We start from the raw sequence: 26,662 nt of genomic DNA on the forward strand, positions 1-26,662 counted from the left end.
GGGTCATGAGTTCAAGCCTCACGTTGGGCTCCACCCTGGGCTTCTGAAGCCTACTTAAAGAAAAAGGAAAAAAAGAAAAAAAAAACCACACAACAGGTTATGGAGTAATTTGCAGTCTGCCAGGTGTTATGCAAAATGCTTTGTGAGTGTGCTGGAGACAAGGTTATTAATATGGGAATGCCCCCACTCAGGCTGCAGGCTCACCTCCTCCAGGAAGCCTTCCCTGACCGAGGGCTGAATTAGGTGCCCCTTCTCTGTGCTCCTATGGCCCCAGTGTTCCTTCCTGGGTTGGGCTGCTTTCTTTATTTCTTGTCACCACTGTTGTGATCCTTATTTCACGGATGAGGAAATTCACTCGCAAAGTTGTTAAGTCACACGCCCAAGGTCACATAGCTAGGGAGTGGTGAGGCTGGTATACAAGACCAGGTTTTCTGCTTTAGGATTCAGGCAAAAGACAGAGGTTCTTCAGAACTCTATGGAGAGTTCCCTTTTTAGAGCAACCAATTTGCAATTTCTCCGTAACTCTTCGAAAATGAAACTGAGAGGTAATAAAGCTTTGGTAGGCTGCATAATGGCTCTCCAAGGATGTCTGTATCCCAATCCCTGGAACTTGGGAACATGTCACCTGACATGGTAAGAGGGATTTTGCAGGTGTGATCAAGGCTGTTGAGATGGGGAGGGTATCCTGCTTTATCCAGGTGGGCCTGTATAATCCCAGGGGTCTTTATAAGAGGGAGGTGGCAGGATCAGAGCAAGCAGAAAGATACGTAACAACGAAAGCAGGAGGTTGGAGTGATGAAAGCAGGATCATGAGCCAAGGAGTACCGGGGTGGGGGGGGGGGGCCTCTAGAAGCAGAAAAAGGCAAGCGAATGGATTCTCCACTCAGAGTCTCGGAAAGAACTCAGCCCTACTCGATTTTAGACTTCCGGCCTCTAGAACTACAAGAGAAAAAATTCCTGATGTTTTAAGCCACTATGTTTCTGGTAACTGGTGATAGCAGCCATAGAAAATGAATGTAAAAACCAACCTGCACACATAGTGTAAGAAAAAAAACCCATCACAATGTCATAATCCAATATATTCCAGGCACTTCTGGGACATTGTATCACATTCTCCTTCACTCAGTTCATTCAACAAACATTTCTGGAGTGCCCACGCTCTCCATAGGAATTTGGGGTCCACGAGTGAAGGAAACAGTCACTGCCTTTGGATGGCATCCAGTGGGGGACCTAGTCAAACGACATATAAGCAAATATATTTACTATAATACGTGCGAAATCCCTTGTGCTTCAATAAATTGGTATTGTCAGAGTCCTTCGAATAAGATCAGATTAGCGTCAGAGAAATGAAATAGGTTTGGAAGACCAAGGGGAGAAGGGTGATGGGGAGGGCTGTTTCGGCAAGTGGTCAGGGAAAGCTCTGGACAAGGTGACCTTCGGGCAGAAGAAACACACGGCAACCCCATCGGGGAGCTATAGACCTGCTGGGATGTGCCTAGTTCAACCGGGCGTCCCGACTTAGGAGCTGTGGAGCTCCAGATCAGACACTTCCTTCTTCTGAGGCTCACCTGCCTCCTCTGTAAGACAGAGAGGAGAACGAGAGCACTTATTTGATGGGTCATTTGTGAGGATTGAACACAACCACGCCCATCAAAGGGATGGCAAGCTGTCCTTGCTGTCCAAGCTGTCCAACACATTCGTGTTACTTAGTGTAACGGGTTGACCTGTGTCCCCCTAAAAGATGTTGAAGTCTTGATTCCCAGGCCCTGTGTACGTGACCTTGTTGGAAATAGGGTCTGGGCAGAGAATCAAATTAAGATGAGATCATGAGGGTGGGCCTTCGTCTGACTTGGCTGTGTCTTATGAAAAGGGGAAATTTGGACACGGAGGCAGACGTGCAGGGAAATTGCCGTGTGAAGACTGCAGTCTTGCCATAAGCCAAGGAACACCCAAGGTCACCAGCCAAGCCCCCAGAAACTGGGGGAGAAGCATGGAACAGATTCCCACGGCCCTCAGAAGGGCCAACAGCCTCATTTCAAACTCCTGGCACCCAGAACCACAAGGCAATTGCATTTCTGTTGTTGAAACCACGCAGTTTTGAAATTAGCTCTAGGAAACGAATACACCTGATACGATCGTCGCCTTGGATGCAGAAACTGAGGCTCAGAGCGGAGCTAGCATTTGAACCCAAGCCAACCAGACCCCCAAGGCCCAGGTGCAGGTTGTCAGCCTTTCTAGCCCAAGAGGCAACAGTTTGGATGAGCCCCCGTGTGCGGGGGGGACGGTATCCAGAGGACTGAAAACCTGAGTCATTGGGCATGGTGTCCCGGGAGGGAGCGTTGGTATGCAGGACTCCTGCCGAGGCATCTCTCTGGGCCGGTTGATGGGCACGGGCAGCCAGGCAGCCTCAGAGCTCTGTGTTCCTTCCTGTATGTTGGCTGAAGTCTCCATTCCTCTGCCCACTCCCTGCTTTAACCTGGTTTCGTGGGTTTCCCCTGCTAGGAGAGGGGCTCTGCCTGCTTCCAGGCATCCCCTCACCTCTCTGGTGGGTTGACTCACAGGATTTGGGCTAGCCTGACCCTGCCCGTAACTCGCCCCATGCCTGCAAGTGATACAGTGACCCTTGCTGGGCCTTGGAATCTCAGCTTGTGAGACGGAGCGGTTAAATGTTCCAAGAGAGGGGATTTGTTGCGTAAATGCGGCCTATATGCATGGGACGGTCCTCCTAGGTGGTCCTTCGGACCCCCATCTCCCGGTACTTCCTGCCTTTCTGGACCATTCCCCACAATGCATAGGGCTGACCTGTGTAACTACTATATAATCACAGATGTGACAGTGTGTGACCTCTGAGGTGAGGTCATACAAGACGCTGTGGCTTCCATTTTGCTCTCTCTTGGACCGCTCCCTCTCAGGGAGCCCCGTTGCCATGTCATGACGACATACTCCCGCAGCCCCTGTGGAGAGAGGTCCCCATGGCAAGGAACGGAGGCCTCCTACCAACAGCCAGCACCAACTTACCAGCCACGTGAGCGAACCACCTTGAAAGTGGATTGGTCCTCTGGCCCCATTGAAGCCCCCAGCGAGACTAGAGTCATGGCCAACATCCTGACTGGATCTTGAGAAAGACGCAGCCATGGGGCACCTGGGTGACTCAATGGATGAAGCGTCCGACTTCAGCTCAGGTCATGATCTCGCAGTTCGTGGGTCTGAGCCCCGCGTTGGTCTCTGTGCTGACAGCTCAGAACCGGGAGCCTGCTTCAGATTCTGTCTCCCTCTCTTTCTGCTGCCCACCCCCATGCTCGCTAGCCTGCGCTCTCTCTCTCTCTCTCTCTCTCTCTCAAAAATAAACATTAAAAAAAAAAGATTTTCTTTTTGCTAGATTTTGAGGTAGTTTGTTATACGGTAACAGAAAAGGAATACAGCAGCCATATAAAAATGTTATAAAACAATGCACTGTTGTATTTTATGAAAGATTTTCAGAAAAAAATAAGCATTGGGGGGAAGCAGGTCACAAATTAGGATATGACAAGATCCGAGTTTTGGAAGAAAAGTATGAGGAGTTAGAAAACTACCAAAGAACAAAAAAGAAGACATATATGGAGAGATGGAAAAGCTTTTTTTTTGTTTTTTAATATTTTATTTTTGGGGCACTAGGGTGGCTCAGTCAGTTAAGCAGCTGACTCTTGATCTCGGCTCAGGTCACGATCTCAGTCGTGGGGTCGAGACAGCCTCAGGCTCCATGTTGACAGCGTGGAGCCTGCTTGGGATTCTCTTTCTCTATCTGCCCCTTCCTCTCTCTCTCTATCTCTCTCTGCCCACCCCCGCCAAATAACTCAAAAAAAATTTTATTTTTAAGTCATCTTTCTTTACACCTGACATGGGGCTTAAACTCACAACCCCGAGACCAAGAGCCGCATGCTCTACCAACTGAGCCAGCCAGGTGTCCTAGAAATGCTTTGTTTTTGTTGGAAGGACTCATTATAGTAAGATTATCAATCTTTCTAGACTAAAATAAATGCAATTCCAGTGAATATCCCAACCTAATTTTTTGGAGTATAGGGGATCCTGATAAGAGATACCATTTATTGGGTACATAGTGTGCATTGTGTCCTGTGACTATCACTGTTTCATTTTAAGTCCACAGCAGGAGAAATCCCTAGCTATTTAGTTTTTCCACTAGTAAGGAACTGTTATCAGCCCCCTCCCCTATTTTACATGAGGCATTCAGGGGGAGCTTGTCTGAGATCCTGAGGACCATGAGGGGTGGAGCTGGGTGAAGCCAGGCATGTTTGATACTAAAATAATGCCCTTAGATGTCCTGCCATGTGGCCTCCTGATTGTTCTCTGGTTTCCTTTTTTCCTTCTTTTGAATAATTTTGTAGTTGGCATTTATGACGATGATTTTTTTTTAAAGTAAGCTCTAGACCCAACGTGGGGCTTGAACTCATGACCCCTGAGATCAAGAGTCACATGCTCTTCTGACCGAACCAGCCAGGTGCCCCCATACCCTGCTTCTATTCTCTGAAATTGATTCCAAATGAATCAAATATTCAAATGTAAAAAAAAAAAACCCTCACAAGTTCTTAAAAGTCTGTGCGAGTAATTTATAAAAAGGGGCAGGAAGGGGAGGGGAGGAAAGGCTTCTAAATATGATACTAATGGCAGAAACCATGAAGGAAAAAAAAGATGAATAGATTTGACTACAAAAAAGTTTTAAAATCTTTTCATGGCGAACACACTGGGGAAAACATTGCAACAGAAGGAGGAAACCCATAAACATAAAAGCAATTCTTCCAAATCAAAAAGAAAAATAGCCAGCTCACTTCAAGGGAAAGATGAGCTAGATACATACATACATCATGCGGCGTCTGGGTGACTCAGTCAGGCGTCCGACTTGGTTTCAGCTCAGGTCATGATCTTGCAGTTCGTGAGGTCGAGCCCTGTGTCAGACTCTGCACTGGCAGTGCGGAGCCTGCTTGGGATTCTCTCTCTCTCCTTCTCTCTCTGCCCCTCCCCTGCTCGAGCTCTTTCTCTCAAAATATATAAATAAACATTAAAGAATTTTTAAAATACATACGTCATACATACATACATACAGAGACACCTTATAAAGAACTCCCAAAGAGCCCATCACCATATGACCATATGCAGTGTCACCAGCAGGGCTGGAACTAGGTGGATGGGGGCTGTGCAAAATTTAAGGAGGCTTTCACTCTCAAGATGGTGCAAGTACACGGTGGGCAGCTCCTTTGAATTTATCAATCGACACAGCTCTTCTGGAGGACCGTCTGGCAAAACGGATGAACGTTTTAAATGTGCAAACTCTTTGGCACAAAGATTCCATTTTTAGGAATCGAGTCTGAGGAAATAATTAGACGAGTGTGCCAAGGAACACATTCGGGATATTTGTTGGTAACATACAAAAAAAAAAAAAATTCTAGGGACACCCCCCTGAGGGACTAACTGGAAAAATTGTTATATCCATAGACAGTAGTACCCTGTGTGAAACGGAGGCTGCTGTCCTATGATTGTATGGAGAGAGATTCAGGACCTACCATATCGGTAAGTGAACAGAACGGGAGACACAGCGCGTATAACACGGTCCCATTTTGTCTCTGGCATATTCACCCAATGTTAACAGCCCCTATTTCCTGGTGGTAGGATTGGCTGCAGGATGAGTACTTTCATCTTTCTACCTCCTGTGTTGTACACATTTACAGGGGTTATGATTACCTTAACACTTTGAAAAGTTATAATAAAACTGCTTTTATCTGAAGGAGACTAGGCGCGCGTTGACTCGTTATTCTATAACTTTACCTGCCGCACCCAGAATTCTGCCTCCTGCAGGGAATTCTCCCGGTGAATGATCCTTTTGCCCTAACCAAGTGTATTTCAGAGCTCCAAGGAGCCATGCTGTTTATCAACCAGCCACGGGAACAGAAGGATCTTTGACTCCTACAACTCCACCCAAATATACAGAAATTGCTTCCAAAGGTCCTTCAGGGCTTTTTGGGGACCTTCTGTCATTATGATCAGCAAACTTTGTGTATTCAGAATAGTTTCTCAACGGGGCACCTGGGTGGCTCAGTCGGTTGAGTGTCCAACTTTGGCGCAGGTCATGATCTCACGGTTCACAAGTTCGAGCCCCCCACTGGGTTCTGTGCTGACAGCGTGGAGCCTGCTTGGGATTCTCTCTCTCCCGCTCTCTCTCTGCCCCTCCTCCCCCTCAAAAATAAAATAAACATTAAAAAATAAATAAATATTGCCATGGACTTGGGGCACAAGGTCATGTGATATAAAAGTGAAGCATGAAGATGATTTAAAAAATTCAAAAGAAGTTAAAGTATATAAAGGGTGGAGTTCACCCCATCCTTTTTTTTTTTTTTTAATTTTTTTTTTTTTTTTAACATTTATTTATTTTTGAGACAGAGAGAGAGCATGAACAGGGGAGGGTCAGAGAAAGAGGGAGACACAGAATCTGAAACAGGCTCCAGGCTCTGAGCTGTCAGCACAGAGCCCGATGCGGGGCTCGAACCCACGGACCGCGAGATCATGACCTGAGCCGAAGTCGGACGCTTAACCAACTGAGCCACCCAGGCGCCCCCACCCCATCCTTTTAAAAATTATTACTAAAAAAAAAACCCCACGCACTAAATATATGCATTTTCTTATTTTATCCAGACTTTTAAAAAAATGTTTATTTATTTTTGAGCGGGATGGGGAGTGCAAAGAGAGAGGGAGACAGAGAATCAGAAATAGGCTTCATGCTGACAGCAGTGAGCCCGATGCGGGGTTCGAACTCACGAACTGTGAGATCATGACCTGAGCCCAAGCCCCAGGCTCAACGACTGAGTCATCCAGGCGCCCCCTATCCAAACTGTTTCATTTGATGCAAGATAGGGAAGGGGAGGTTGGATCTTCAAAGCTGACCCAAAGGATGCCTTACTCAGGGGTGTCTAGTCCCTCTCTCAGGGCCTCAGTTTCCCCATCCACATAGTGAGGCGCCTGATGATTTTTTGGTTCCAGTAACTGCAGTTCCAGGTCTAGCCCTGGCAGAGGAGGGACCTGGAGTCCTGCCGCCCGTGTCTCTGGGATACGGGAACAAAGAGCCACCCAAACAGGCGTTGCCTTGAGTCTCTCCTTGGCCTCATGCACCCAGCATTCCAGAATGGCATTAGGCTGGCCGGCTGGCCCCTGGAGCCCCTGTCCTGTATCTCTGGCCTCCCCCGCAGGGCTCCCAGGCTGACCAGGCCCACAGCGGCTCAGGGAACAACCTTCCCCTCCCCCAGGGTGGCAGCAGGAAGAGGGAAGAAAGAGGATCGTCTCCAGCTGGCCCAGGAGACAGACCTCCTTGTCCCCATCAGCCCTGCCGCCCTCCCTCCCCACCGAGGGCTGTCCGCAGGGGCTTGGGATCGGCCAGAAAAGTCAGGCAACTTTTCAGGGACCAGAAGGAGGGGAGGGGAGGGGAGTCTCCCAGCCTGTGAGAAGCAACAGCGCCAAGCCCTACCCCTCGCTGTGTCCTGTCCACAAGTCCAGACTTTGACCCTGAGCTTCAGTCCCCGTTGGCGGGCAGAGGGCTGAGGACAGGACGTCTCAGAATCAGGAGACTCCTCTCAGGAGGTAAAATCCTGCGCCCAGCTGTCTCCTTTCTTCAGAAGTTTGGCAATCCAGGTGAGTGGGGGCGGCGGTGCACCAGGACCCAAGGTCCTCCGGGCGTTAAGGAGAAGGCTCCACATTAGAGCCCAAGGCAGGTAACAGCCCTGGAGCCAAGGCAGGAACACAGGCAGGTGCCTTCGCCTCTCCAGGCTTCCTTTTCCTCATCTGGAAGACAGGGATCATAATCACCTCTTACGGGGTTAACTTGAGTATCAAAAGAGGTGATGAACAGAACGTACTGAGCACGGACTGGGCACATAGCAGGTACTCAATAAACGGTAATTATTATTTGGGGGCAGGGAGCCGATAGCCTGGTTATCAAGCATTTATAGAATCCATTCCATTTTCAAGATCAGTTGTGAAAATGTCAGCTTCCTAAGAAGTAGCCATAGGGCACAACCCGATTATGTTTATTCAGATACCTTGTCTGTGACTTGTTGATTTGTTTTAGAAGTCTTTCCTTTTTTTTTTTTTTTTTGGGTAGATGCAAATAGCAATCAAAGGCCCAAGCTGGCCCAAATTCCTTTCTAGGGACAAGGAGGGTTATGAGCCAACACGTACCAAGACTGAAAAACAAGCAGAAAGCGTCAGGTGCTAACTTCCTGCCTGCTCCCTAATAGTTATACCGCATGGCAGAGAAAACTCAGCTAGAACAGGCTCCAGGTCCCAGCGCTGTCCCACGCTGTTCGCGTGACGCTGGGCGAGTGACTTCCTCTCCCTGAACCTCAGTCCCGTGTCTGTAGAACCTCCCAGGTGAGAGGATTAAGTAAGAGGATGTCGGTACTAAATCTACATGTATGTGGTGAGCGGCAGAGACCCAAAATTCCCTTCCTGCTGCACACTTACGGAGACGTTATAATTACACACACACACACACACACACACACACACACACACACACACAGATAGATGTAAGAACCTCAGCATCTTCCTGGATGCACACTCCAAGCATGATCGGTTGAAGGGATGGCCCAAGACCCTGGAGAAAGGCAGTGCTAATAGAAACACGAGCAACAACGAGCAAATGGTTGACTTAGTAATCGAGCTGTGTGCATGTGAGTCTAAAACTTCATTAGCCACATGCATTATTGATTTTACCTGGGGCTGGGGCTGTCAAATCCTGCAGTCTAGCTCCTGCTTCTCAAGAGAACCTCCTGCATTTACCCTGCACTTTCACACACACACGCAGGCACACAGGGGCTCTAATCAGCATCAGATTGGATTCACGTAGTTCAAGAGGACTGGCTTCGGGAACACGTTTTCCCTTTTCAATTCTACGCCTGCCAGCGACACGCTAAAAATTCCTACAAACGTTTTAGTTTACGTTTTTTGTTTTTCAGTGCGGGACCCTGAAACATCGGCTGTTTATTTCTCACCTGCTTAGCCCTCAGATTTTCCACATAGTGTGATTTGCCAGCCCAGTGTGCCTGGTGCTCAGGGGCGTGGACTTGTGTGGGTCAGGCTGCGCTGGGCTTTGCGTCCCACCAGCTGGGTGTCTGAGCCTTACTTGCTTCATCTGTCAAATGGGCAGAAGGATAACCCTGAGGGTTGTTAGGAGCTGAAAACAGATACAGTGTGTGAAGTTCTTAGCGCCGTGACAGTCGCATGCCAGCCATGCTCTTGTTGTGATCTCTGTGTTGCCAGTTTTTTCCTGACTCGACCTATTCTTGCCTTTTACAGAGCTCTTTTCACCCCAAGACCCCCACGAACAGCTCTTTTCACCCCAAGACCCCCACGAACCCTTTTGTCACAAATGTGTCATTTTGGTTGAGTCTCTCCTCTTTTTCCGCGCCTCCCTTTCCCCATCTGTATAACAATGTCTAACTCATTTTTAGAATTTGACACTCTGGAGAAACTGAGTCCAACAATGTTACTTTACCCCTCTTTCTCTTGGCCATTTGGTTTGAGACGTTGCTCTGGGCCTCCCTCGTGCTTTTTTTTTTTTTTTTTTAATTTTTGAATGTTTATCTATTTTTCAGAGACAGAGCGCAAGCAGGGGAGGGGCAGAGAGAGAGGGAGACGCAGAATCCAAAGCAGGCTCCAGGCTCTGAGCCGTCAGCACAGGGCCGGATGCGGGGCTCGAACTCACAAACTGTGAGATGGTGACATGAGCTGAAGTCAGAAGCTTAACTGACTGAGCCACCCAGGAGCCCCTTCATGCTCTTCTTTGGGGCGTGTGCCCCTGCTCCTAACCAGAGGCTTTGACACACCTGAATAGCCTGGTTATAGGAGACACGCCGAATCCCAGCTCTGCTTTGGTGCAAAGCCTTTCTCCTTGCCCAGAGACCTCTGGGGGGGTTTCACACTCTCCTTCTCATGCTTTACCACTTCTATTTTTTTTTTTTAATTTTTTTTTCAACGTTTTTTATTTTTATTTTTGGGACAGAGAGAGACAGAGCATGAACGGGGGAGGGACAGAGAGAGAGGGAGACACAGAATCGGAAACAGGCTCCAGGCTCCGAGCCATCAGCCCAGAGCCTGACGCGGGGCTCGAACTCACAGACCGCGAGATGGTGACCTGGCTGAAGTCGGACGCTTAACCGACTGCACCACCCAGGCGCCCCTTTACCACTTCTATTATATAAGCAACTCCTCTTTTCCTCCAGCCTTTGCTGGTTTTCTAGGTGATGAGATGACGAAAAAAAAAAAAAAAAAACAGGCCCTGGAAAAGGCAGAGCTGGGTTCACACCCCACCTTTCCTCCAACTCTTGTTATGATTTCAAATAATTTACCTTGCTCTCTCTGGCCTCAGCTCCCTCACCTGTAAACTGGGTGACAGTCACTGCTGTCATTTTATGAGCCCCCCAGTGGGTAGAACAGTAGATAAAAGTCCCCGCCCTCCCGGAGCTGATATTCTGGTGGGGAGACTATAAGCAGGGAGCTTTGTGAACTCTGAACAGTTTATAGAAGAGGAAACAGAGACTTAAGTCAGTGTGACCAACTCATTCCGGTCTGGCCCAGGACTCTCCTGGTTTTAGCATTCAAAGCCCACATCCTGGGGATACCCTCAGTCCTGGGAAACTGGGAATTCGATCACCCGTGCTCAGTTAAGTTAAGCGACTTGCCCACGGCCACACAGCTGGGGTGCGCCCGAGCCAGGCTGTGAGCCTCGTACGTCTGCCCCCCAGCCTGAGCTGTTACTGCCGCCCCCCTGTGCTGTGCCTTCTTATTGTCAGTGCACAAAAGTGGTCAACTCTACGGAGTTATTGCAGAGAGAGTCAGAAGGCCCAGAGAGGGGAAGGAACTTGGCCAAGGCCACACAGAGAGTCAGAACTAAAGCCAGATCTGATTCGCCCTTCTTCCTCTACTCCTTCCCCCAGTGTTCTTTCTGTTGTTATTTACAAGGCGCTGGGGGACAGAAGGAGGTCACTACGTATTGAGGGCCTACTCTGTGCCAGGTGCCGTACTAGGAACCTCCACCAGGCTAGTGGTTTAATTTTCAGGACGACCTGGCGAGGTCAGGGTGACTCTTATTTTAAAGATGAGGAGATTGAATCTCCTGAGGCAAAGTGTGGGGGAGGAGGGGTGGGAGGAGGCTAGGAATCCCCAAGAGGGTCGGCCCCTGTAACCAAGCCTTGCAGCCGGAAGGGGAATGGCCCAGAGGAGCAATGCCTTTCCGTTTTGTGGTTTTATCTCCAACTTGGCTGCTGAAACCCCGACGGAGTCCAGTTTTTGTGGGCTGGAGCCATTTTTCCCTTTTACAAAACTAGGCCATATTGAGAATGTCCTGCGGATCAGGGCCACGGGGTTGCCAGGAGGCTTGGTCTGAGGGAGGAGGGCTGTGAGTGTAGAGGAGGGAAAGTTGAACTTGGCCCTTCCGGGCACAAAAAGTCCTCTTGTTCTGCCCCAGCAGGAGCGGACACAGTATTTCCCTGCTGTGCTGGGCCCAAGCAGCTTCAAGGTCAAAAGCTGCTGGGCCTTTTAAACTTCTGAGGACGCAGCCAGCCCAGCCCCCAAGGCCGGCCCTGACTGAGTGTGTGTGCTGCAAGATCTGAGTTCTAAAGCCAGATATTACACCCCGCTAGCCGCCCGCTCGGTGCCCGGTGGGTGTGCCAGAAGTCGATGTTGAGTGTGCTTGGATCGAAATTGAATCCCAACAGCACCACTTCCTGGCTGTGTGACCTCAGGCAACTTACCGCACCTCTCTGAGCCTCCTTTCCTCATCCGGCCAACGAGGCCAATAACACCAGCCCCTGCCTCCGAACAATGTGGGGAGACTTAGAAGAAATGACGCATGGGAAGCATTTAGTACCGGGGCTGGCACACCGTAGGTGTCCCACAAAAGTCAGTAAAGCCACTTTTGCACCTGACCCTGTGTTAAGGGTTTTTACATTGGCCATCTTGTTAAATCTCCCACGTACTGTCCAAGGTAGGGGTTGTTTTTCCCATTTATCAGAAGTTGAAGTCTCATTTCATCGTCAGTGGCCAGTAGGTGGCAGAGTTGAGGTACGAGACTTGAAGCTAGAGCCCATTGTCCTGATGGCTAGACTCCCAGCCCACAGCCAGGCCCTCTGCTCCATCCTTTTTATGTTCCCGGGCTGGGGCAGGGTATCCGGGGAGGCTCCCCAGCCAGAGCGGCATCCCTTCCCGGCTGCGTGACCTGGGGCAAGTTGCTTGGCCTCTCTGTGTTTCAACTTTTTTCCGTTCGTGAGGGTCATCAAGAGGGTCAGGTACAGAAGGGGCTTGGCGGTGTCTGGCACTTTCTAAGCTTTCAGGGGAGAGTGGTGATGGCGGTAACGGCACACTTCAACCCTTCCGTCCCGCAGGCCGGCACCATGCGCGTGGTAGTGATCGGAGCGGGTGTCATCGGGCTGTCCACCGCCCTCTGCATCCACGAGCGCTACCGATCAGTCCTGCCATCCCTGGACATGAGGGTCTACGCAGATCGCTTCACCCCGCTCACCAACACCGACGTGGCGGCCGGCCTCTGTCAGCCCTACCTCTCGGACCCCAGAAACCCACAGGAGGCGTGAGTGAGGGTCCCAGAGACTGGCCCCGGGACTGGAGGGGCTGACTCTGATGAGGGGATGCTCCGGGTTCCCGTCACCGAGAACAAGCTCCTTGTCAAGACTTGGAAGAAAATACTAATAAGCATTTAGCCCTACTGTGTGCCCAATGGAGGATTTCCTCCATTCCTCACATGATCCATGTGATCAGGAATACTTTTGGGTTTTTTTTCCCCCCTAGTTTATAATTATTTATTTAAAGGTCATTTTCATCCAGGGTTGCCTGGGTGGCTCAGTCGGTTGAGCGTCCGACTTCGGCTCAGGTCATGATCTCCCAGTTCGTGGGTTCGAGCCCCGCGTCGGGCTCTGTGCTGACGGCTCGGAGCCTGGAGCCTGCTTCCGATTCTGTGTCTCTTTCTCTCTCTCTGCCCCTCCCCTGCTGACGCTCTGTCTGTCTCAAAAACAAATAAAAAAAACATTAAAAAAAATTTTAAAGGTCACTTCCATCTGATTTCCCCAGTGGCTAACAGAAAACAGAGCCTTCAAATCCCAGCAATAATTACAAAGGACAAAATTCACTAAAATTTTTGATGTTGAGTGCTGTAGGGAACAATTTTGCCCTCAGAGACATATTTTCTTCCGTATATAAATTCATAAGGGGGCCTTTCAATTCTTTTCAACTTATTCTAATTGCTATCTTTAATAGTCTCTTAGCTAGATTTAATAGGCTATAGATCTGTTTCTCCTGAATTTGCCCATTGTGACACTTACTAGTCATTTTTATTTCGCGGGTTTTTTTATTTTATTTTTTATTATAATTAAAATTATATTAATTAAAATTATATATATAATATATTATATTAAACTATATTAATTAAAATTATTGTAATTAATAATTTTTATAATTATTATATTATTTTATATATTTTATTTTAGTTTTTATTTTAAGTCCAGGTAGTTAAAATGCAGTGTTACATTAGTTTCAGGTGTACGACATAGTAATTCAACACTTTCATACAATATGTGGCGCCCGTCACAACAAGCCGTCCTTAACCCCCATCACCGCTTTCCCCCACCCCCCACCCACCCCTCCTGTCTGGCAACTATCAGCGTAATCTCTACAGTTAGGAGTCTGTTTTTTGGGTTGTCTCTCTCTCTCTCTCTTTTTCCCTCTTTGCTCACTTGTTTGGTTTCGTAAATTCCACATGTGAGTGGAATCGTATTGTATTTGTCTTTCTCTGATGTATTTCACTTAGCATAATCCTCTCTAGCTCCATCCGTGTCGTCGCAAACGGCAAGACTCCGTTCTCGTTTGTGGCGGAGTAATATTCCATTGTGTATATATAGACCACATCTTCTTTGTCCATTCATCAACTGATGGGCACTGGGACTGCTTCCATATCTTGGCGATCGCAAATAATGCTGCCATGAACATCAGGACGCATGTATCCATTTGAATTAGTGTTTTTTGTAGTCTCTGGGGAAATAGTAGTGTGATTACTGGATCATAGGGTGGTTCTATTTTTAACTTTTGGAGGAACCTCTGGATCCGGAGTACTTGTCAGTGGGTGGATGGATGCTCGGGTTTAACAAGGACGTTGCAAAGGTTATTATGTCTGTTTAGAAACTGCTGGCAGCTTCAGAAATCCACAAGTACGTTAACAACTCAGACCGAAGTTACATTCTCCCATAAATTCCAAAACCAACGCTCCTGATCAGTGGGTGGCAATTCAGGGGCCCAGGCTCCTTGCATCTCACAGCTCTGCTGTCCTTCTCTGCGGCTTCTGACGTGGCCACTGTGCCTTCTGATATCAGTACGCCGTGCTTCCAGAAGGAGCGCAGCATAAGGACCGCACGTGCAGTCCATTGGCCAGAACGCAGCCACACAGCCACGCTGGCTGCACGGGAGTCCGGGAGACGTACCTGGGCTCTGTGCCCACGAAGAAGAGAAGGAAAATGTCTGGGAGCCACGAGCCACAGTCTACTGTCGGCATTTACACGGGGGGTCCTCAGAGTGAGCCTGAACTGTGGGGCTCGAAGGCCTCAGGCAGGTCAAAGCCTTCGTTTATTATTATTATTTAAGTGTTTATTTATTTATTTTGAGAGAGTGAGTTAGAGAGAGAGCAGGGGAGGAGCAGAGAGAGAGGGAGATAGAATCCCAAGCAGGCTCCACTCAGTCAGTGCGGAGCCCAACACCGGGCTCGAACCCAGGAAACGTGAGATCGTGATCGAGAGTCGGATGCTTAACTGACCGAGCCACCTGGGCGTCCCCAAAGCCTTCTTTTAAACTCACAGCTACAGGAGCCCAGGCCCAAGGTGGGCCCCAAATGGTTCCTTCCTTCTCTTTCCTATGAATGGGGAAATACTAGAAAGTCCGGGGGTGGGGAAAACCCCTTAGGCATTTGGGCCGCTGAAGTGGACGTGGTAGATTTCTGGATTTGGACACATCTCCACCAGCGTGAGCATCACCCCACACAAGCCAAGCCTCAGAGTTTTCTTGTCCAGCTCAGGGTATTAGGTGACCAAGACTCTGGGGGATCCTTCCAGGGACTGGAACCAGCAGACCTTCGACCATCTCCTGAGCCGCGTCCATTCTCCCAACGCCGCAAACGTGGGCCTGGCCCTAGTCTCAGGCTACAACCTCTTCCATGAAGCTATTCCGGTGAGTGAGGAGTCCTTGACCGTGGGGCAGAGCCTCGATCACAGACCAGGGCTGGGGACCCGAGTCAGGGAGTTACTTTGAGCCTTGCAGGTGAGCCAACTCTTGCATTCAAATCAGGTTTACTTTAAATTCTCTTTTTGCTTTAACGTTATTTCTGGTTCCAATTTGGCTATTAAGTTGGCAGAGGCCAAAGAATTTTCTGATGACGTAGGGGACCTGGTCTCTGGTTGAGTCAAACCCAGACACGTCTCGCAGTGGTGGTGATTTCGTGTGGCAGCCGCAAGGCTTCCTGGGTCCCTGGAGGTCCCAGGACTTTTCACTAAGATAGATTAAAACAGCGTGGTGCAAACTTCTGAAGCGCATATTATGTACCAGGCCGTGTCCTAATTACGTTACAACTAGTGACTGGTTTCATTCTCATTATCACCGGCAAGTCAGCACTAGCACTGCCTTCTTTTCACAGATGAGAAAATAGAGGCTCGGGGGAATGGAGCAGTAACTTGCTCAAAGTCAGAGAACCAAAGTGGCAGAACTGGGATTTGAACCCAGGCCCTCTGTGACCCCCGTGGTGCCCGATGTGCTAAGAAGGGCACAGCCTTGGGGGGATGTCCTCAGGTTGCTGGAAGAGGGGAGTCTGGCTGGATGTCCGGAACCCCAGGCCAGCTCTCTAAGGCTTAGTCAATGTTTAGCACCGAGCTAAGGGCATTACCCGCGTCGTCTGTTACCTTCCGTGGGACCAAGCGTGATTACTGACGCCATTTTACGGACAAGAAAATGGAGTCTCAGAGAATTCAAGGTGGTCTGTAGTCAGGCCCAAGCCTCCACCAAGTTGTCTGACCCTATTCCCTATTGCCTCGCACTCTCACCCCTTGGGAACCCTGTCACCTTCTTTTTCTCTCTTATTTCTCTTACCCTATCACCTCCCTCAGCCTCACGCTCCCCTTTCCTTTGTATAGCGTCACGGTTAAGACCATGGACTCTGGAGCCTAACTGTATTATTGGTTCCAACCTCAGGTCAATCATTTATTAGCTGCGTGACTTTAGACAAGTTACTTCACCTCCTTAAGCCTCAACTGGCCCATCTGTGAAAACGGAGAGGAGAATAGTATCTGCCTCCGTGGATTGCTGGGGATGTTTAAGGGAGTGGTATAAACAAAATGCTTGGGAGTGCACCTTCCATGCAGTATATGCGTCGTTTAAGTTTTGTTACCGTTTTTATTGCCTTTCACTCATCCCTGTGCCTCCTTCTCTCCTTCCTCGGCAGGATCCCTCGTGGAAGAACACAGTTCTGGGATTTCGGACGCTGACTCCCAGAGACCTGGACATGTTCCCTGATTACAGGTGAGGTTATTGTCACGGGCGAAGGGGCTACGGTGCCACGATTCAGACGGATCCGTCCAGGAGGCAGCGAGAGATGGAGACACCAAGTTTCCTGTCCCATCCCAGGCCAAGAGCCACCGGCACCTTGGACTCCTGGTGCTCTGTCCAGCTCTATTGGAGAAGCCACCCCCTCAACGGGGCCCTGGGCTGGGGCGGTGGAGGATATGGAGTCACAGAACGGAAGCCCTGAAGCTCCCTATCGCCACCCTCTTTTCTAGATGAGGAAACGGAGCTTCAGAGAGTCTAAGCGGCTTCCCAAGGTCACACAGCCAAATGACCAAAATGGGATTCCGACCCAGTCTGCGTGACCCCCAACACCTCTGTTCTTTTCCTTGAAGCATAATGTCTCTTTGGTCCTCCCCTCACCCCACCCCATGCCTGAATCCCCTCTAAAAATGCATGTCCAATCTCCACTTGCACACTCTAATGTCAGGGATGGGTTTTTAAAAAATTTTTTATCTATTTTTTTTTTAATTTTTAAAATATTTATTTATTTATTTGAGAGAAAGAGACAGAGCATGAACAGGGGAGGGCCAGAGAGAGAGGGAGACCCAGAATCCAAAGCAGGCTCCAGGCTCCGAGCTGATAGCACAGAGCCCGAGGCGGGGCTCAAACCCACAAACCGCGAGATCGTGACCTGAGTGGAAGTTGGACGCTTAACTGACTGAGCCACCCAGGCGCCCCTGTTTTGTTTTGTTTTTTAATTTACATCCAGGCTAGTCAGCATATAGTACAATAATGATTTCAGGAGTAAAGCCCAGTGATTCATCCCCTACATATAACACCCAATGCTCATCCCAAGTGTCTTCCTTAATGCCTCTTGCCCATTTAGCCCATCCCCCCACCCATAACCCCTCCAGCAACCGTTTGTTGTCTATATTTAAGAGTCTCTTATGTTTTGTTCCCCTCCCTGCTTTTATATTATTTTTGCTTCTCTTCCCTTATGTTTGTCTGTTTGGTATCCTAAATTCCACATATAAGTGAAGTCATATGATATTTGTCTTTCTCTGACTAATTTCACTTAGCCTAATACACTCTAGTTCCATCCATGTTGTTGCAAATGGCAAGATTTCATTCTTTTTGATTGCTGAGTAATACTCCACAATATTCCACTGTGCATGTGTGTATATATATGTATATATATATATATATATATACACATATATACATATATATATACATATACATACACACACAAACACACACACACACACACACACACACACCCCACATCTTCTTTATCCGTTCATCTGTCAGTGGACATTTGGGCTCTCTCCATACTTTGGCTATTGTCGATAGTGCTGCTATAAATATTGGAGTTCATGTGCCCCTTCAAAACAACACACCTGTGGGATGGATTTTCTGATAGAAAAATTTTCCTTGCACTGAAAACCAGTCCCTGTTCGAACTTCACTCAGTGGTCCTGCCTCTACCCTTGCCACCCCCCCCCCCCCAAAAAAAGAGACTGCTCCCAGCTCCATTTGAAAGGCTTCTAACATAGCTCTGATTCTGATTCTTTATTCCCACTCTTACCTGTTCTTACTCTAGCTACGGCTGGTTCAACACAAGCCTGATTGTGGAAGGGAGGAGGTATCTACAGTGGCTGACTGAAAGGTGAGAATTTCAACTTTAGTTTTAGGAAAGCACCTTACAGGGACCAGGGTGTGGTAGACAATTGTTCATGGGATTTGTCTTTGTATCGACCAGCCCCAAATGTTAAAGAAAACTCAGACTTGGTGGGAGCTATCCTTGGTTCTGATGACTCTTGTGCACTAAAACCAAGGTTCCCACACCTGACTGGGCACCAGAACCATCTGGTCAGCTCTTCACATGTGACATTTATTGTTGACCTCACCCAAAATACATAATGTTTGTGGAGTAGTTTTAATGGACTCTCGAGGTTTCCAGATACATTTACGTCACCCGCAAAACATAAGTTGTCTTTTATTTTTATACCTCATGTTTTTTCTTGTCTAACTGTTGTGGTCAGTACCTCCAGAACAATGGTAACTACTAACACAGGGGATAGTGGGTGTCCCTGTCTTGTTCCTGATGTTAACAGGAATCTTATAGTGTTCTAAATTAGCAAACACTAGCTTTGAGAGACATTTTTATATTGGTAGCCATCTTAAGGAAGATTCCACATTTCCTATATATTACTGCTTTGTTAAGATTTTTAAAAATCTAGAATGGATGGGAGCATTTATCAAATGACCTGGGGAGCTTTTAAAAGATATAGATTTCAGGACCCCACTTCAAATCTATTGAATCAGATCCTCTGGAGTGGGGGCTTAGAAATTTGTGTGATCCTAATTATCAGCCAGGTTTGGAAACAACTAAAAAGCAATAAAAAAAAAGTAGTTATCTCTCCTAACCTTAGGATACCTCTGACTCCTGCCTAGCCTCTTCCTAGACAGTAAGTTCCCACTTTTTCTATCTTGAGGGAATTATGTAGATAAAATAGTCCTGAAGTCATGCTTCACTTTTCACAGGATTTCCTTCCTGTTCTTTTGATGTTTCTACTGCGTCTCTAACAATGACAGATATTTTTCCCTCTGGGACATTTTGAGGGAGGGGTGGATGTCCCCAGCCCACCTTCCTCCTCATGCCCTGCTTCTGACAAAGGGGCGTTTAGCATTGGTCCAACCCTGCCCTGCTTCCACCCCGCATCTCGCTCTCCTTAATGGTATAAAGCAATATGGTAGTAGTAGGATGAGTTTTGAGCTAACACGCCTGGGCTTACGTTATGTCCCAATCCCATCATTGACTCACTGTACGACCTTCAACAAGGCCCTTCTTTCATCGCCATCTGCCCGACCAGGGGCTTGGACCATCTCAGGTTTCCCAAGGGACATTTCATGGACCACCAGTCTATCAAGGTGCTCATGAACTGACCTGACAACACAGCCATGTTCTCCAGGAGCAACCTGTGGGACTAATGTCCCCAGAAGGTTCTTTGGGAAACATCTCCCATGCCATCCTCTTGGAGAGATGGGACAAATAGCTGAGTCCTGGGTTTTTTGATGTGTCTGATCACCCAGGTTAACTGAGAGGGGAGTGAAATTCTTCCAGAAGAAGGTGGAGTCTTTTGAGGAGGTGAGTTGCAGGGCTGGAAGGGGCCGGATACGGGAGGGAGGTGAGGAGGGGAGGCCTCTGCTTCCTGGTGCTGGATTGGGGAGCTCCTTGTTGGGTGCCCGGGATCCCCTGAGGCCTGTCCCAGTCACCAGGCCTTTCTTCAATCCCAGAAGGACTCAAGCATTCTGTCTTGATGTTGGTGGCAGGAACAGAGGGACAGTGGGATTATGGTGGCCATTGGAGGCTAATCTACCTCTAAGCCACGGAGGGTTTTAGGCCCAGAGAGCTGGCTGCCTCTTACCAGTATCAGCTGCACCCCACTCTTGAATTCCAGACACTTGGTTGCTTCCTACCTAAATCAGGGTTAATGTTTCTGCAAAGTCAAGGCTCTCAGCTGACTCAGCTCCAGAGTAACACCACCATCAATAACAGCTATCCTCATCAGGCACTGGCTATATGCCAGGAGCTTTGCTGTATGACTTCACTCAACCCTAGCACCTAGAATTGTGCTCAGCACCTGCAGCTACCAGCATTATATAATGAGTACCTCCTCCGGATCGAGCCCTACTGGGCACTTGGGATCCATGTTGACTTAGAAACAGCACTCATTCCCAAGGAGTTCGCAGGCCAGTGTAGCAAAAACTGGTTCTTGAACAATAACAATGCTTCCAAAGCGTGTATCCCACGACAAACCTGTGAAGGGAGTCACTGGGGCTGGGCTGGGTGTTTGGGTGCCCATGAGGTTACATCCTTGAGCTGTCAAGTATCCCACACATGCACAGAGCCAGGGCCTCCAACATGCCTTCTGAAAGTGCCTTAGCAGAGTGTGAGGCAAGAGAATGAAAATCAAAAGGAGTCAGAAGGAAGAAGAGAACTCTCTCTGCACCTGACTTCTTCTGGGAGGTTCCAAGAAGGTTCCCCCCTTCCACGTTACTCCTTCCCAAGCACTTTGACATCCAGGGTCACATTGGATCCTCGCACAGCCTAAGAACAGATATTACCAGCCCTGCTTTACAGCGGAGGCAGCTGGGCCCTGAGGTGGTGATGGAACCTTTCTGAGGTCACATAGCGGGGAAATGGCAGAGTGGAGATTTGGAGGCAGTTCCATGGATTCCTCACTGAGCCCCCTCCCCGCTTTTCTGCAGGGAGCTGCAGGGTAAAGGGCAGGGGGAAGGAGGGGGTAAGCGGTACCAGGGGCCTCACCCCTTCCCACGCCACCTGCTCTGTTCATCGCTGCCAGGTAGCAAGAGGAGGTGCCGATGTAATTATCAACTGCACCGGGGTGTGGGCTGGGTCATTGCAACCGGACCCCCTGCTGCAGCCAGGCCGGGGACAGATCATTAAGGTGAGTGTGAAGATGAGGGATGGAACTTCCTGCTTTTCTTCATAGAGAGGTTGTAGCTGCCTGCTTATTTCCTCTCCAAAGACAGAGGATGCATCGGGGACATCTGTTAGGGGAGCCTCGCAGATTTCAGGCAACTGGCATCTTAAAGAAACAAGAAGGACCAAGAAACATGATTCCTCCAAACATTCCCTTTGGTTGTTGTTGTTGTTCCTTAACACGGCAAAGCATGGGTGTAAATGTTTGTACATACGCGGGAGTTGCATATTCTTGTAATATAATGAAAAGAGCAAACGTTTATGGAATGTTATTAGGTACAGGCCTGAGCACTTTATTGTGTTCTTAATTTAGTGCTTACCAGAACCCTTTGAGATGGGGTCTACACGTGGCCATTGCTATTTTACAGATGGGAAACACGAGGCACGGAGGAGAGTTGTGGGATTGGGATTGGAACCCAGGCAACCTGGTTTCAGAGCCTGTGTGTGTCAACATCATCCACGTTGCCTCTCACTGTGTATGTGTGCACATGCGTGCAGGGTGCCTATTTGTGGGTGTGGGTGTGTACACACGGCCATGTTGAGTGTACATGTGTTCCTGATGTGGGCTGATGTGTACGTGGATCGGCACACGTGTGCTGGGCTTCTCTGTGGTCATGCAGGCGAGAATGTGTGAAATTTCAGGGAGCAGGGGTGGCTCTTCCCGCAAGAGCAAGGAAGTCGGCGCAGAGGCGGGGCAGAGGAGTCAGGAGTGGGCTTGGGAATCGGCTCCGCCACCCTTGTCAGAACATCTGGGCACAGAGAGGAAAAGGGCAGGGAAGCCCAGTGATCCGGCTCCCCTGATGAGACTTGTCTGTCCTCAATCAACAGGTGGATGCCCCTTGGATGAAGCACTTCATTATCACCCATGACCCAGAGAAAGGCATCTACAAGTCCCCGTACATCATCCCAGGGTAAGAATCTGACGTCTTAGGACAGAACAAGGGGCACCTTCATGCCCTCTTTATGCTGCCCACCCCAAGTCCCTGAAAGCTTTTTCTCCCAGTGTTTTCTAAGTGAGGTCGAGCCACTAAATCCCTGGGAAGGCAAGACTCAGCCTTAACTGGGCTCTATCTTGAACAAGCTTTTGGACAACAGGCGTGGCGATACTGGAGAGGAAGGTGGTGGGTGTGAGGGAAGGGACCCCGGAGGCGGTGTGACTGGAAATAATGAGAAGCCTTTGGGAAAGGGGATATGGGTTGAAGGTGATGATGACATTCAGGGGAGAGGTGACGATGTTAGTGACGATGGTGGCTGTGTTGTCACTGATGGGGAAGCCACTTCCTGGGGGTGGTGACTGGGACAAGGATGGTCAGGCGCTGACATTAATGGGGGGGGGCGTGGTGTCGATGACTAGGTCGGTGATGATGGCAGTGATTGGTATTTTTGATGATATCAAGATATAACTGACATATTGTGCACACTTACGATGTACACGAAGATTTGATATATGCACGTATTACAACATGATTAGCTGACACGCCCATCAGGTCCCACAATTACATCTTCCCTGTGCGTAGTGAGAATGTGTATGGCTTACTCTTTCAGCAACTTTAAAGTCTATAATACGGGATCGCTAACTATAGCCACCGTGTTGTGCACCGGAAGAGGTGACGATGTTGACAGTGACATTGGTGGTGACGGCAGAGATGCTGGTGGGTGGTGATGCCAGGGGCAATTGCAGTGGTGTTGACGGTGTGGATGGCAGCGGGGATGTAGGGAGAGATGGTTGTCAGGGTGAGCGTGCCCATGGCCCCCATTAACCTCAAAGGCTTCATTTCCCCTCATCATTGACGCCCTTCACTTTTATCTAGGATCCAGGCAGTGACTCTTGGAGGCATCTTTCAGCTGGGGAACTGGAGCGAGGTAAACGACATCCAGGACCACAACACCATCTGGGAAGGCTGCTGCAGACTGGAGCCCACACTGCAGGTAAGGTGGGAGGGGTCCTGGCAGACTCGGGTCTGGGAAGCTCGACCATGAGACCCCTTGAGTATGGGAAGATACCTCCCACTGGGATAACTGGGCAAACTTCTTCTAATGAGGGACCGTGGAAGACACCAGAATTTGATAATGTACAAGGAAGTCCTGCTGTGAGCTGCTGACACCCGTCTGTGGCTAAGAGTGGCTGTCTTCTGTGGGTCTGTCTTCCCTAAAGACAGATCCCTAAAGAGTAGTCTGTCTTCACAAGGAGCAGATGTATCCTTGTAGGGATCTCAAGTGTTTACATTTGCCTGATGGTAGGAGTGACAAACGTGATATTGACGAGGGTGGGGGCGGAAGTGATGGTGGTATTGACTGGTAATGAATATGCTCAGGATGGTGATAATGATGGTGAGGAGGGGGTGGCCCGTGACATCGTGGTGATGGCTGGTGGTGGTGGTGATGATAATGAGGTTCCAAGAGCTAACCCTACCATCTAAAAATGGCAGCAGGAAAAAAAAAATATCTGGAGATGAATTACTAACACTTTTTTTTCCAGGATGCAAAAATTGTTGCTGAGTTGACTGGCCTCCGGCCAGTACGCCCCCAGATTCGGCTAGAAAGAGAACAGCTTCGTTTTGCATCTTCAAACACAGAGGTATGCTCTCCTGATGAGGAAAGCAAGGGCCTCCCTTACCCGTAAGGGGGCTCTGGCATTTCCAGTCTTGCCTGACATCTGGCTCCACACAGCCTGCTGCCAGGAAAGAACAACATTGGCTGACATCCCCTCCTCTATAAAGAAACTGAGGCTCAGTGATGGGAAAGGACCTGCCGAAGGTTGCATAGAGGGCGGTGTGCCTCAGGGTGTCAAAGCCCGTGGTCGAGTAGAAGGGAAGTGGGTACTTACTGAGCCTGCTTTGTGTTCATGACACGAACAACCTTACTGAATCTCCTCTACAGCTCTTGGGGATAGGGACTGTTTCCCCCATGCTTCAGATGAGGAAATCGGGGGTCTAGCAGGTAGAGTCATCTGCCTAAATCAGACAGCTAGTGCGGGGCACGGCTGGGATGTGGTTTGAGTTTGACTCCAGCGCCGTTTCTCAGATGCCCATTTGTGGCTGCCCCATCATCTCTCTGGGGTCCCTCTTTCACGTTCCCTCTTATGAGGTAGGAACTGGGCTTTATTGAGGCGGCAGAAGTTGTCCTGGGCTGAAGGAACTGACCTGAGTAGCTGGGGTCCCTAAAGGAAAAGAATCCTCCTTAGGTAGATAGGTCATCCTTCCTCCCTTATCGCGGACATGTGGTGTGCACCTTTGTGCATGTGTGTGTGTGTGTGTGTGTGTGTGTGTGTGCTTGCGTGCACATGTGCACACATACAGAGGAAAACGTCACGTATAGAGTCAAACTCCCTGCCAATGATTTTGGCTTTAAAAAAGTCCCCAGGGGTCTTGCCTCTGTCCCTAGGATGAATTAGCATGCTAACCAGAGTCTACCCATATGTTGGCCCCACTTATCTTCCCCTCCCCCAACCCCCGAGATAGGTAGAAGAGTCTATCTATTAATACAGGAGGTTTGGCATTCCGGAGCAGGATGCGGACGAGAAAGGTGATGTAGGGAACTTCAAACAATTTGGGAGAGGGGAATCCCTGACCTCAAGTTCTAGACGATTCTACATTTCCTGTGCTGAGTGCCTAAAGCAGGTCCATCTCCTAAGCAAAAGAGAACCTAGGATGTCGACCCTCCAGTTCCCCAGTCACTTTACTGGTGTTCCTGGGGTCCCACCATCCCTCCAGGGAGCTGAGAGGCCCCCTGCCGCCCTCTGGCTTCACCCAGAACTCTGCAGGAAGCTCCCGAGTCTTCCAGGATGCACGGGGCTACCGTCTCTCTTACCTCTCCCAGGTCATCCACAACTATGGCCATGGAGGCTACGGGCTCACTATCCACTGGGGCTGTGCCCTGGAGGCAGCCAAGCTCTTTGGGAAAGTTCTAGAAGAAAGGAAGTTGCTCAAGATGCCGCCACCTCACCTCTGAAAACACCAGTAACCGCCACCTCCCCAAGGACTCCCCGCTCCCCTCGGCCAACCAATCAGTGTATCCCCCTCTAAGCTGTCTCTTCTCCACTTCAGCCCTGGCTCCTTTCTGTAAGAAGTACCAGGGAGAGGAAGATCACAAGGTCCATTTCTGGAGGCGAGTCCATCCCTATCTGGGGCTCCCTTTGATCACTGGGGTCTCTCCACCCACTCTGGGCCTGACGGTCTGAAGAGCAGTTGGGGGCCATTATACTGCAAGTCCTTAGAAGAAAGGAAAGCTCAGAAAATCGAAGGGGCGGAGCGCCTGGGTGGCTCAGCATCCAACTTCCGCTCAGGTCATGATCTCACAGTTCATGGTTTTGAGCCCCACACCAGGCTATGTGCTGTTAGCACGAAGCCCACTGTTGATCCTCTGCCCGCCCCCCCCCCCCGCCCCTCCCCTGCTCTCTCTCTCTCTCTCTGTCTCAAAAATAAACATTTTTTAAAAAGGGAAATGAAAGGGGCAAGCAGAAAATTGAGGACCATTTAGGTTAGGTCGGGTGACCTGATGACAAATTACTAACATATCAAAGGTTCTGGGAAGTCCTGCAGCAAAGACATCTATCTGATGTTCCTTCACCCAGCCTTCCTAAACGCATTTGGCTCCGGAAACCTTTTTGCCCAGAGCACCCATGCCACGGAGCGCACTTGAGGGAAGGCTGCAATAGATCTCCTTGCAGGAAGTCCCACGCAGAGCTGGAGTATAGGGAGGCAGAAGAAGTGAGGCATTGAACTAGCCACATACGATACCCGTCCCACATCCAGGATTCCCAACAGCATCAGCAACCTGCTGAACGGCCCCGTGAGCCCCGAGGAGGGGCCCCTGGAGGGAACATCCCACAAGGGACCCCTTCACAGAGAACTGAACTCACCACGCATAGTCCTTGTTGGGGGGGGGGGGTGTGTGTGTGCAGATTTCATGTCTTTCTTCTCTTCTGGCTGGCACCCCTCTGAGATGACAAATGGACTTCCAGATGTTTCTGAAAGCCTTTAAGGAACCTACAGGGCACCTTAGCATCTCTGTCCCTAATTACCTGCCTCAGGCTCTGAGGCAGAATTTGCATCTGTCTGGGCTTTTGGGGGAGACCAGAGCCTGGAGGAAGCCTTCCTGCATCTGGGACCCGTGGCCCCCTTAGGGCTGTGACGAGGTCTTGACTGGCCCGTGCCATGGCGTCTACATCCACGCCATCACCGTCTTCTCCTTCCCATGCTCAGTGGGGTCTTCGTGATTTGGGATGGCACTGAGCTAAATAGAGTGAGGGATCCAAGAGCTAAGGTAGAGTTCCTATCCTAGGAATAAGAATAAATCATTATTATTATACCTAAAATTGATTGCATTCTAACTGGGCGTCAGTGCTAAATTCTTGCAGAAGTTATTCATGTTATTCCCAGTCAACAGCTGGGAAGGGGTAGAAAGGAGAACCCCGGGCCAGGAATTGATGAATTTAGAGAGTATTAGCTTTCCTCGTTGAATTGTCTTGGTACCTTTGTCAAAAATCAATTGACCACAGCGGCGCCTGGGTGGCTCACTCGGTTGAGCGTCCGACTCTTGACTTGGGCTCAGTCCATGGGAT

General features: G+C 49.3%; 1 protein-coding gene across 3 annotated transcripts; it reads left to right on the plus strand.

The window, feature by feature from the left end:
* The first annotated feature begins 7,087 nt into the window (after nucleotides 1-7,087).
* DAO (D-amino acid oxidase) lies at nucleotides 7,088-25,472 on the plus strand. 3 transcript variants are annotated; one of them, XM_042911136.1, is made up of 11 exons: nucleotides 7,088-7,671; nucleotides 12,423-12,625; nucleotides 15,150-15,264; nucleotides 16,529-16,605; nucleotides 18,193-18,258; nucleotides 19,686-19,740; nucleotides 21,468-21,575; nucleotides 21,928-22,010; nucleotides 22,911-23,028; nucleotides 23,579-23,677; nucleotides 24,919-25,472. In XM_042911136.1, the coding sequence occupies exons 2-11, from the start codon at nucleotides 12,432-12,434 to the stop codon at nucleotides 25,048-25,050; spliced, it is 1,047 nt and encodes a 348-aa protein (XP_042767070.1). In that variant the 5' UTR covers nucleotides 7,088-7,671; nucleotides 12,423-12,431; the 3' UTR covers nucleotides 25,051-25,472. The 3 variants fall into 3 exon arrangements, with proteins under 3 accessions (XP_042767070.1, XP_042767072.1, XP_042767071.1); XM_042911137.1 differs by lacking the exon at nucleotides 21,468-21,575 and adding an exon at nucleotides 20,960-21,064 and having other exon boundaries at nucleotides 7,092-7,671; XM_042911138.1 differs by lacking the exon at nucleotides 21,468-21,575 and having other exon boundaries at nucleotides 7,089-7,671.
* The last annotated feature ends 1,190 nt before the right edge of the window (nucleotides 25,473-26,662 follow it).

Source organism: Panthera leo, chromosome D3, assembly GCF_018350215.1.
Source record: "Panthera leo isolate Ple1 chromosome D3, P.leo_Ple1_pat1.1, whole genome shotgun sequence".
NCBI classification, from domain to species: Eukaryota; Metazoa; Chordata; class Mammalia; order Carnivora; family Felidae; genus Panthera; species Panthera leo.